Source organism: Micromys minutus, assembly GCF_963924665.1.
Source record: "Micromys minutus genome assembly, chromosome: 3".
In the NCBI taxonomy this organism is placed as follows: Eukaryota; Metazoa; Chordata; class Mammalia; order Rodentia; family Muridae; genus Micromys; species Micromys minutus.
Window position 1 is genome coordinate 37,210,859 of NC_137972.1, and position 12,726 is coordinate 37,223,584.

Consider the following 12,726-nt stretch of genomic DNA (forward strand, 5'->3'; position numbering starts at 1 on the left):
GTTTAAAAATCTGAAGAGCCAAAGTCTGAGCCAAAGTCCTTAGATAAGCATCCAGCCAGATCATCATCTGTAGAAGCCAGAACACAGGTAGAAGACCCTGTATTCCCTATTCCGAGTGTCCCCCCCCATCCTCACATTACCCACTGGGACTGCTGACCACTGATAGCATCTAGTGACCAGTTTTCCAGTGAAATTCTCTGATGGCAGAAGCCACCTCCCTGAGAAGACGCAGGAGCGTTGCTGCTAGAGTGACCCACCAATACAAAGCTGACTAACTCAGTCATCATCCTTGCTCAACTTCTTCCTTTAACTGGCTGGATTCTGTCCATCTCTTACTTTTGTTGGGATTCTGTATGTTCTTTTTGTGTGTTGTTTTATTTTGTTGGGAGTTGTGTGGGTGTGTTTGGTTTCTAGCCCAGGGTGTCCCCAAACTTCTGATCTTCCTGCCATTGATTTCCAAGGGCTGGGTGTACAGGCATGTACCACCACACACAATCTGTACCATACTGGGGGTGTGGGGATCAAACTGTGGCTTCTGCATGGTGGGCAATCACTCTATACTGAGCTGCACCCCTAGCTTTATCCTTCAATCCTTGTCTAGGTCTCTCCCTCCCCCGACCAAGAAATGACATCTGCTGGGCACAGAGGCTCACACCTCTAACCCTAGCACTTGGAAAAACTGAGACAAGCAGATTGCCACAAATTTGAAGTCACCACGGACTACACGGTGAGTCTAGGCTAGCCTTAACTACAGTGGGAAATTCTGTCTTAAAAAGAAAGGACAGGACAGGAAGAAGAGAGGGGAAATACCTACAAAGGCTCAAATCTTTGTCTCAAGCCCCAAGCTCTGCTTCTAGGCAAAATGACCCAAGGTAGTCAAGATACAAGACAAAAGGCACAAGTGCCAGTTCCTGATGAAACAGCTTTAGGGTGTGTATCAAGAAGATCTGACTGGTTACAGTTGGGAAAGGCCAGATATCTAACAACAGCAAGAAGTATTGTGTGTGTGTGTGTGTGTGTGTGTGTGTGTGTGTGTGTGTGTGTAGCATATTTGTGCCACTGCACATGTGTGGAGGTCAGAGGACAACTTTCAAGCGTCAGTTTCTGCTTCCACTTTGTTGACATGGGGTGTCTTTTGTTTTTCATACATAAACCATTCTTTAATGGCTCTTTGGGCTGGGGCTATAATCAGCGGTGTGTGCTTACCTATAATGTACAACGCAATACCTGTAATTCCAGCACTTGGAAGGAAGATCATGAGTTCTAGGCCAGCCTGGACTAGACGTAGTGCTCTATCTTGCAAGATGAAAAGTTCCTGAGGTAAAGCAAACATTTAGAAATAGCCCCAACATGAAGGCTAAGTAACCTGGACTAGACATGTAATTCGGGTGGTAGAGTTCCTGTCTAGCACACACAAAGTCTGGGTAGGATCCCCAACACTGCAAAAGCTAGATGTGGGAGCATATAATCCTACCCTCCCAGAGGTAGAAGGAGAAAGATCAGTCAAGGTAATCCTTGCCTGCATAGTAATTTCAGTCGCTAGCCTGGACTATATGAGACCTCGTATTTAAGGTGGCTAGAGCCAGAGAGATGAGTCAGCAGTTCAATTTCTGGCTGTTCTTTCAGAAGACTCAGTTTTGATTCCCGGCACCCACACAGAGCTCACAGCCATCTGTAATTCCAGTTCCGAGGAGCCTGATGCCCTCTCCTGGCCCAGGGAACTGCAAGTGCATGGTACATCAGCAAGCATGCAGGCAAAACAGCCACATGCAGAAGACAATGACATAATAATTCCAAATATTTTCAGGGCCGTTTTGGCAGATTATCCAGTGTAAGAGCTGCTCATTAGAACTGCTTCTCCACAGCTGGAGGGATGGCACCTGTAACTCCAGCTCTGGAGCATCTGGTATGCAAGTCTACACACATACATACACACATACACACACACACACACACACACACACACACTAAAACTAAATATTTAAGAAAGAAAAGTTACTCCTCCAGACCCCCACTGTATCCTTGCCTCCTCCAGGGTTGTCAGGGGTGCACTGGAATGGTACAGACTGTTCTTGACCGGAGAAAGCGCTTCCTGCCCACCTCCTCCAGCTAGAAGCTTTTACCCACAGGCTTGCTCCCTCGCCCCCATTCCTGTTTTGTGTATTATTAAAACCAAACCTTGTGGGTATCTTGGCTGAGCAAATTCTACTTCTTTCTTGTTGAAATCTGTTTTCAAAATGATGGGTGTGTGGTTTCTTTTTATTTTTTTTAAGGTGTAATGTAAATTAGCCTCAAAATAATTCTGAGAAAAGAAAAAGTGTTGCCCAAAGAAAGTGTCATCTATCTGCATGCGGCCTGAGTCAGAGAGAGTCCTTATCAGGATCTTCTTCTATGTCTCCTCAGCCAGCGCCAGGAAAGATGGGAATTTGACACAATGAATATCATCATGTCCATGAATTCGGTGTAATTGTATTTCATTGAGAAGAGGGTGAGGGGAATGACTCCCCTCACCCACTCTAACTGATGCCATCTGGACTCTACAAATAGAGGAAAAAATAAAGAAAGAACGATCCAGCTTCTTGTTCCTCATTGGGAATTTAGTCATGCCTCTGAAACACAAACCATGACACCATTAGGTTACACAGAGACCGACATTACAGTACCATCGTCATCATTGTTACACTGTTTTCTGGGACCCACTCACCTCTTCCTGAACTATGGTGCCTGCCTTGCACACTTCCTCCTTTTGCATGAATACCTTCAACCTACCCTTGTCACAAATGATCTAATGGGCTCAGCCAAAACGTGGCAGAGACGGGTAACAAATATGTGTTCACTGGATTTAACGTCATGAGTCCTTGTGTTCTAAGGGACAAATGATGGTACCAACAAAACACAGTATAAATATTCATAAGACTAAGATGTCCGGAAGTATTGGCCTCAGGATCTAGCCTTTCAAATGATGTGGTCAAGACATCTTCCTTCTCTCCACTGCACACTGAGTGCATTTTGCAACTGGGGAAATCTGACATCTCCCAGTGGTCTTTAGAAACCTCAAGGCTAAATCCCCATATCTCGAGAAGTTTTCTTTTTGTCTTTTGAATATCATGTAGGAAAAGCTCCTAACTGAACTTTCCTTGAATATCTTATGCCCTTTCCTGAAGCATTTGTTGCTGGAGATGAAGCAATACAGGCTTTCATTTGGCTAATCTTAGTCCTGTGCCTGCTCCCAAAACAGTGGATAAGGAAGATGGAACTTCTGGGACTAAAAGACACGGGGTAAAAATCAAGGTGTTCTTGTTGCAGAATATTTGATTGCACTGTGAACCATAAGATTATGATGTGTTCTGGAAAATCTTGTTTATAGTAGTGGTGCGGCTTAGTTTTAGCCTTCATCTCTAATCCCTCTGGCTAGAACACAGACATGCCCTTAGTACACACCTTTAATCCCAAACAATAAAGGTAAAGTTAGTTTGTAGGAGGAAGCACCCAGGTTTCAAAGTTGTGTCTGATTGAGTGGTGCACCAAGTGACAAGCCAGGGAAAGATTTGACAGATTAAGATAGGCCCAATTCTCGCAAGAAAAGAAAGGAAAGCTTCTTAATAAAGAAGTGCATAAAGAGAAAAAAGGAGGGAAGGCAGTTTACTGAGAGAGTTTTAGAGAGGTAGGTTGAAAAGAAAACACTGTAGACACCGGTGAAGGCAGAATGAGTCAGAGAATGAGAAGAAGCTAGATTAGAACAGATTTCCAGAGTTAATCTGAAGCCAAACAGAGGAGAAAAAAAAGTCAGTGGCCAAAAAAGAAGCCAGATTGAATCAGTCAGCTGGGAGTGGAGTTTGATTCAGGACAGCTGAGTTGAACCAGCCAGCCAGAGCTCTGAAAGGAAAACAAAGGGTGAATTTATTTATCAGCGAGTCTCAGAGGCTGAAAGCACTCTAGGCCTAGGTAAGGAGGAGGCTAGAAGCTTCCAAGACTAGGCTTAGATTAGTAGATAGGGGCAGCAGGCCTCAGAGATGACAATTATAATAGAATAAAAATTACATGCTTTTCTCAGTGCAAGGACTAAAACAAATATGGAAGCAGCCTTTACATTACTCAAGAAAATACAGATCGTTGCCCCTTTCCATCGTCTCCCTCACCCAAATAACTATCCTCAGCCCCTATCTCTGCCATAAAGCTCTGGCCATTGTTTGTTATTATAGTGGGTGGTTGTTTAAATGAGAATGGCCCCCATAGGTTCGTATATTTGAATAGTAGGCCCTCAGTAGAACTATTTGGTAAAGATTAGAAGGTGTGGCCCTGTCGAAGATGGTGTTTCACTGGAGGTGGACTTTGAGGTTTCAAAGGCACATGATATCCCGTTAGCTCACACTGTCTCTACCTTCTGGTTGTTGTCTCAGTGTATAAGCTCTAAGTTACTCTAGCATCATGCCTGCCTACCTGCTGTCATGTTCCCCACCATAATGGTCCTGGACTCTGGAGCCCTAGAACCATGACCCTTCAAATTAAAGGCTTTCTTTTATAAGTTGCCTTGGTCATAGTGGGTTTTTTTTTTTTTTACAGCAATAAAAAAGTAACTAAGATGTAGTGTGTGTGTGTGTGTGTGTGTGTGTGTGTGTGTGTGTGTGTATGTTTATGCAAAGTCACAATTATATCACCATATTCCCATTTGTGTTAGGAGTACCTGACACATAATAGTACTTGGTATTTATTAAATAATTGAGTTAGAAGTAGCAACCTACACATAGGCTAGGCAACAAAATAACATTAGAGAGTCAAATAAATTTATTTTTTATCAGTACACCTAATAGGTGCATAATAGGTGCTCACTGTCCACACACACAGGAGAGTGGGAAACAGCTCTCATCCTCACCCCTGTAAGCTTAAGGCTGTAAGTTCCCCTTTATCACAAAGAATGGGTTCAAACCCCCAGGAGATGCCTTAAAGTATAGACAGTATTATTGATTCCCATATATACCGTTTCCTTCCTACTCATACCTATGATCGTTTTATATTCTAAATTAGGAAAGGTAAGTAAAAATTAGCAATGGTAGAAAAACATGACAATCACAGCAACATTCTATAGTAAACATAAAACTTACTAATTGCTTATTTCTAGAATTTCCCATTCAATATTTTTGGTCTGCAATTGACCCTAGATAATTGGAAACTGGGATGTGGAAACTGCTGACAACCAATGGGGACATAACATATAGATCTCAAGGTGTGTCACTCCTGGTTCAGAGGAAGGGACCCTGATCCTCACATTAGAAAAGCTGCATCTTTATCGGAACTCACCTGAGCAGCTCTTTACTGCACAGGAGACAGGCTCCGCTCTCCAGAGTTGTGCATGTATGTTAACGTCTTCAGTATGGCCCTTAAATGTGTACAGATGACAGGCCCCAAGTGGTATGATTGCCACTTCAGAAGCCACATTTGTAAGAAACAAGTTCTCCTGGGGAGACTGCATCTTTCTACAGTGTCCCATGCTAATGCAACAGTTACCAGACAGCAGAATCCATAGGAACATGAAGCAGGTAGCCACTTTTGTAAACCTTGCCAATCAGCCTCTGGAGGATTTGAGTGCCAGGACAGTCTCCCAGCAAACTCTCAATGCTGTGATCTACCAAGAGATCTCTGTCCACCCACTCCAGTTCTCTGAAAGGTGAAGTCTGATTTCCTGCCATCAGAAATGTTTAGGTGTCCACACCCAGGGATTCATATTAAAGTCTGAGGACCACTGCCCAATAAAGAGATCACAAAGAAGAACTCTATGAACTAGTCTCAAAACCAGGAGCTGTAGCTAAAAAGAAGGCAGATGAAGGGAGGGTGAGAAGGAGGAAGATTTGCTAAACATATCCACCTACTGTTATCTAGGCCTCTGAACATCACTGGCTGAACCACCTCCCCAAACCTATGAGACAGGCTGAAAACCGGTCCCATTTTCAGGCAAGAGAGAGAGACAGAGACAGAGAGAGAAACAGAGACAGACAGACAGAGACCTGGAAGAATCCTGATTTGAGGGAAGAGTCTAGTTTCAATCCCACAACTGTTGATGCTGGCTCCTATCTTCTGCTATAGTTCATGGAAACTGAAAACAGCGGTAGGGCGCTCTAGGATGTAGAGAAGCCCCTGGTGGGGAATGGGAGACAAGAAAGAGAGGCTCAGAAATCTGTGCTCTGGGGGGAACTGCCAATTCGGCATTGTTCTTGAGTGCAGAGACAGGGGCTGCCTTCCAAGCATTATCTCATATCCTTGTCCAACTGAAAACAAAACTTCTCCAGCGAAAAGGAAACCACCCACCTAAACACTGGGAAAATCCTAGTGTGGTTCCCAAAGATCGTGTCTCCATTTCTCCTTTCCCTTTCTTATTGCTGGCGCTTGAAATCTTGCCACCTAACTAAGCGGTGTGTAGCCCTTCCCTACAACCCAGGATTACTCTCTGGAAAATGAAGTTGCTGAGCACAGCATACTGTATTAACCGAGTCATGCACATTTAAGACCTAGGACATGGCAACTAAGACCCCCACACAGATGCGGGATTCTCATTACAGCCACTGTCTCTCCTTGCAGTCAGCAACACACACCATGACTTTCCCACGAGCTCCCAAAAGACCATGAAATTAGGTTTTGCATTGTGCTTATTTTTTACTCTCCTGGTTTTTCTGAGACAGGGTCTACACTATGTTTAAAAATACTAGATTGGTTTGGGAACGGTTATTTTTTTTCACCTCCTGGGCTGTTATAATTCTTTTTTTTTTTTTTTTTTTTTTTTTTTTTTTTTTTTTTTTTGCAGGCTCTGCTACAAAAAGCAAAGCAATAGTGGTCTCTTGTGGAAATGAACAGTATTTGCAACTATATTTATGCCCTAACACTGAAACACAAGATGTTTTTAAGGTCCATGGCGGAACATGACCCTCTTTCACAGTGGACAGCATTTTAAAGCAGAGTCCTAAAAGCCTACAGCTTTGTTTAGAAGCCTTTTCTTGAGGCCAGGAAACCTTTGTTGTTAGTGATTTTCCTATTGCCCACCAGCACCCTGAGCAGCCCTCCTCAAATCCCCAGGAAAAGTCTGAGGCAAGTTCTAGAGACTGAGATTCCGTGATCCAGCAAGTCCCGACGGCGCTGTAGAAGCAAACGGCTGCCTTTTCATTAAAAGCTCTTTCCATAAGGGAGCCACAGTAATTAAACCCTTTCTACCCAGAGACCCTCGCAGAAGTGTTCTAGTAACCTATTGGCAACTGCTCTTATTTGTTTGTGTCCCTGGAAGGCAAAGAATAAAGGTACAATGGAGCTAACAGAGTTGGATGAAACACAAACGACCTGGTGAGTTCTCCAAGGGATGACGTGCGTGCGTGCGCCCCGCTCAGCATTTGATGGATGGTGTCGCCATTGTTTACCGTGGACCAGAACAGCTAAACCTATGGCTTATATTTCACAGTTTGGGAAGCGGATGTCATTGTAATGTTAACATTCACTTATGAGATCCACACTGCCTTCAACTCACAACTCAAGCTGTCATGGCAGATTATCAGCTTGCGGGCTTACAGGATGAGCTTTGTTTTCTCACAGATCTGGAGGCTACAAGCCTGGGACTAGTGTGCCAGTACTGCCCGGTTCTAGAGAGAGCAGTTTCCCCTTTGTAGCTTGACAGCCCCCCAATTTTAACTCACAAAGCAGCAGATGTAGGTGCCTCTTCCTCATAACTAACCTCTGCCTTCATGAAGTCAATCAACTCCCAAAGGCCCCACATCCTAATACCATATTCAAGGCTGGATTCAACACATGAATGGGAAAGAAGAGGCTTAAGCCTTCGGTCCATAACACACAGAGAGACGTGTATGACTGTTACACACGCTATGCAAAATTGTCACTAGTACTTGCCTTAGAAGTCTCTATGTGTCACTCTGTGATCACATCTACTAAAAAGAAAGAAAGAAAATCTTGTTTTGAGAATCTCTAGATAAACTGAGTGTGGTGCCAAAGCTGGTACCCATCAGCTGGAAGCCGTGTGAAGGGAGCTGGACAAAGATTTCACAATCCTTCTGGCTCGGTGATTTCCGGTGCCTACCCAGCAGCCTTCACAAAGGCTATTGCTTCTAGTGTTGTCAGCCAATGGTCTGAGGCCAAAGACTCGCTCTGGAGCTGCTAGCCAGTCCCTGGACCAGGTCAGACCCTGGTTCTTCAGATGATAAGTACACATTTAGTCTGCCATCACTAAAGACATATGCACGTGAGTTTTACTTACAGGTTCTGGGCAAGGAAGGCTTCATGAGTATTCAGTTCTCCTGTGAGTGTGAGGTGAGGCAGAGATGAAGCTGGACTGACAGAGAGAAAGTCTGGGTACACAGTGATCACCCCTTCTTCAGGATAGCAGACAGACAAGGGTCCTAGCTTGTGTAGCACTTTGAGAGAATGGGATGGGAAGTGGGAGCCCTGTATGCTAGGCTTAGAATTACCTCCACGTTCTTTGTATTATTACTACTGGAATGCAATATTTTCAATTTCTCACCTTCATAATAGTATCAGGTATAAATTCAGTCTCATGAAGCAAGCTTTCAATACAATATAAAAATGGCTTGTGTTAGCCACGCAGGCGCCAACATGGCTGCGCTGACGGGTGCCTGGCTGCTGCGCCCAGGGCCGTGGAAGTCAGAGCAGAACCACAGAGGCTGAGGCCCCAGACCCTCGCTGGAGGCCGCGCCCGCTCCAGCCTCGGGGAAGCCTGGGCCACAGTACGAGGCGCGTTGCCTGCCGCTGAGCTCGCAGGCCAGCCGGGCTCACACGTCCAGCAGGAACATGTTCTCCGCGTTGAAGAAGCTGGTGGGGTCAGAGCAGGTCCCGGGCCGGGACAAGAACATCCCCACCGGGCTGCAGTCCATGAACCAGGCACTGCAGAGACGCTTTGCTAAGGGGGTTCAATACAACATGAAGATTGTGATCCGGGGTGACAGGAACACGGGCGAGACAGCTCTGTGGCATCGACTGCAGGGCAAGAAGTTTGTGGAAGAATACATCCCCACACAGGAGATCCAGGTCACCCTCATCCATTGGAACTACAAAACCACTGATGATGTAGTGAAAGTTGAAGTCTGGGATGTAGTTGACAAAGGAAAATATAAAAAACGAGGTGATGGCTTGAAGACGGAGAATGACCCCCCCAGGAGGCAGAGTCTGAAATGGCCCTGGATGCTGAGTTCCTGGACGTGTACAAGAACTGTAATGGAGTGGTCATGATGTTTGACATCACTAAGCAGTGGACCTTCAATTATGTTCTCCGGGAGCTTCCCAAAGTGCCAACCCATGTGCCAGTGTGTGTGCTGGGCAACTACCGTCACATGGGCGAGCATCGAGTCATTCTGCCAGACGATGTGCGCGACTTCACTGAGCACCTGGACAGACCTCCAGGTTCCTCCTATTTCCGCTATGCTGAGTCTTCCATGAAGAACAACTTTGGCCTAAAGTACCTGCATAAGTTCTTCAACATCCCATTTTTGCAGCTACAGAGGGAGACACTGCTGAGGCAACTGGAGACAAACAAACTAGACATCGATGCCACACTACAGGAGCTGTCAATGCAGCAGGAAACTGAGGACCAGAACTACAGCATCTTCCTTGAAATGATGGAGGCTCGAAGTCGAGGCCACGCATCCCCTTTGGCAGCCAATGGGCGGAGCCCATCCTCAGGGAGTTCCAGCCCCAGCACACCCCAGCCTGCCCCTCAGCTGTCTCTAGGTGTCTCCTCCACCTGTCCCTCAGTACCATCTCCTGTGCCCCCTTTGGAGGCCATGTCCTCCTCTGTACACCCTTCAGCCCCAGCTCCAGCCCAACGTCGAAGTATCATCTCGGCTCTTTGGGACCTCACCAGCTGCAGAAGTGACCCCTTCACCTCCAGAGCCAGCTCCAGCTCTAGAGGCTCCAGCAAGAGTCCAGAATGTTGAGGATTTTGTCCCTGAAGATGGCCTTGACCGAAGCTTCCTGGAAGACACAAGTGTGCCTAAAGACAAGAAAGTTGGAGCCAAAGGCCCACAGCAGGATAGTGACAGCGACCATGGGGAGACCCTAGGAGGGAACCCAATGGTGGCAGGTTTTCAGGATGATGTAGACATAGAAGACCAGCCACATGGCAAACTCTTGCTGCCCTCAGACCCGGTTCCCAGTAAGAACATCAGTCTCTCAAGTGAGGAGGAAGCTAAAGAACTGGCAGGCCACCCCAGAGTGGCTTCTCAGCAATGCTCAGAGCCCGAGACTAAATGGTCCTCCACCACGGCCTCACATCTACAAAAGAAGGGAGCTCCCACTCGAGGCACACCACCCTGGTCAGGTGATCTCACCACTGTCTTGGGTCCTGAACACAGCAGTACCAAGCCACCCACTGATGGCTCTCAAAAACCCCAGGAAGTAAAGGACAAACAGGTGTCATCAGAGAGTGATCCTGAGGGGCCCATTGCTGCACAGATGCTGTCCTTCGTCATGGATGACCCTGACTTTGAAAGTGATGATCGGACACACAGAGGAGAGTGGGCAGGTTTCCAGTAAGAGAAGACCTCTCTGATGTAACTAATGAGGACGCTGGCCCTGCCCAACCACCCCCAGCCTCCAAGCTCCCAGTCCCTGCTTTCAGACTGAACAATGACTCAGATCTCTTTGGGCTGGGCCTGGAGGAGCTGGGACCCAAGGAAAGCAGTGAGGAAGATAAAGACAGCAAACTTCCCTCCAAGGAGAAGAAGAAAAAGAAGAAAGGCAAAGAGGAGGAAGAAAAGGCTACAAAAAAGAAAGGCAAACACAAAAAGCAAGGACAGGAGGAGGGCAAGGAGGATCGTAAGAAGAAGAGGAAGCCCCCTCGGAGCAAAGAGCAGAAGGCTGCAGATGAGCTGGAAGCCTTCCTGGGGGTAGGGACCCCTGGCAGCCGCCACCCTGGAGGTGGGGACTATGAGGAGCTCTAGATGTGTCGGGGGCAATTGATTGTCTGGGAAGAAGTGGGCTGCAAATGGCTGGGGAGGCTGCTGTCTATACACCCACATTCCCAGGATCACCCTGCCACCTATGTTCCCCAGCCATTATGTATGCCCCCATGTGGTCTGGCCTACTCGACATTGATTTTTGTACTGGAGACCTTGGTGGTGGTCAGGCCCTTGGGTCAGGCGCTGCAGGTGCTGACCTCAACCCAGCAGAAGCCTGCTCTGCAGGGAGGGAGGGGACAGAATACAGTTGCAACTGGCTTGGTGGACCATCTGGCCCTCCCAGAAGAAGCTGCAACCAGTCCCCGGTGTTTCTCAGGGATATGCCTGCTGCTGAGAAGGGACCCACCAGGGTCTGTTTACAGAGGCAGGGCGGAGGTTGTTTGGCTTCTCTAATGTCCACCACCCAGCCCCACTCCTGCTTGGCTTCCCGAGCTCTCCCAGAGCCACAGCATGGCTTGGGTTGTGGACCTTCTTCCCCATGGATCCAGAGTAAAACAGGGTCCTGCCCTAAGTGCAGATGTATTACTAGGGAGGGCATGGTAGCATCTGCTACTGCAAAGTGGTCAGGCCCCGCACTGGGTAAGATAGGCAAGAGAACACAGTATCACTCTCCTGTGCGAGAGGCACTAACAGGCTGCCACTGTTCGCCAGCTGTGCCTCTGCCTGCTGAGCATCTGCACAGGTGAGCCTAGAAGGGCGCCTTCTTAAGACGCTCCGCCCACACCACAAAGCTCTCTGATTTTACTGTGAAAAAAAAATGGCTTGCTACTGTGTTGATTAGTTTTATGTCAACTTGACAGGAACTACAGTTATTTGAGAAGAGGGACTCTCAACTGAGAAAATACCTTTATAACATTTACCTGTAGGCAAGTCTATAGGGGTATTTTCTTTTTATTAGATACTCTGTATTTACATTTGAATTGTTATCCCCTTCCCCAACCCCACTCACATCCCCCTCCCTCTCTACTTGTCTTCATGAAGGTGCCCTCACTCCTAATCACCCTCTCCACCTCAGTGCCTTGGCATTCCCCTACACTGGGAAAACGTGCCCTCTCTGGAACAAAGGCCTCTTCTCACATTGATGCCAGACACTGATATCTTCAGTAACAAATGCACCTGGAGCCATAGGTCTCTCAATGTGAGGTCAATGGTTGGTGTTTTAATCCATCAACGTTGTGGAGGGTTTGGATGGTTGATAATGTTGTTCTTCCCATGAGGTTGCAACACCTTTCAGTACCTTCAGTCCTTCCTTTAGCACCTTCATTGGGATCCCCGTGTTCAGTCCAATGATTAGCTGCAAGCATGCTCAACTGTATCTGTATGACTCTGGTATCCAAATTATCAAAATCAGAAAGGAAAGTGGAGACATGATAACTGTAACTGAGGAAATTCTAGAAATCATCAGATCTTACTACAAAAGCCTATACTCAACAAAGCTGGAAAATCTGGAGAAAAATCTCCTCAGTTGAGAACTTTTTGTTTAGCTCTGTACCCCATTTTTAATAGGGTTGTTTGATTCTCTGGTGTCTAACTGCTTGAGTTCTTTGTATACTTTGGATATTAGGCCTCTATGAGATGTGGGGTTGGTAAAGATTTTTCCCAATCTGTTGGCTGCCATTTTGTTTTCTTGACAGTGTCCTTAGTCTGAAAGAAACTTTGCAATCTCACAAAGTCCCATTCATCGATATTTGACCTTAGAGCACAAGCCATTGGTGTTCTGTTCAGGAAATTTTCCCCTGTGCCTATGTGTTCTAAGGTTTTC

At 46.5% G+C, this 12,726-nt stretch overlaps 1 protein-coding gene across 1 annotated transcript; it reads left to right on the forward strand.

Moving 5' to 3' along the window:
- Positions 1–8,781: 8,781 nt before the first annotated feature.
- Positions 8,782–10,946, forward strand: LOC308419079 (rab-like protein 6; the record flags this gene model as incomplete). Its single annotated transcript, XM_080914643.1, is given in 4 exon segments — positions 8,782–9,156; positions 9,159–9,841; positions 9,843–10,498; positions 10,501–10,946. Coding segments are annotated over 4 exon segments (2,142 nt in total). The 5' UTR covers positions 8,782–8,799.
- Between the last annotated feature and the right edge of the window lie 1,780 nt (positions 10,947–12,726).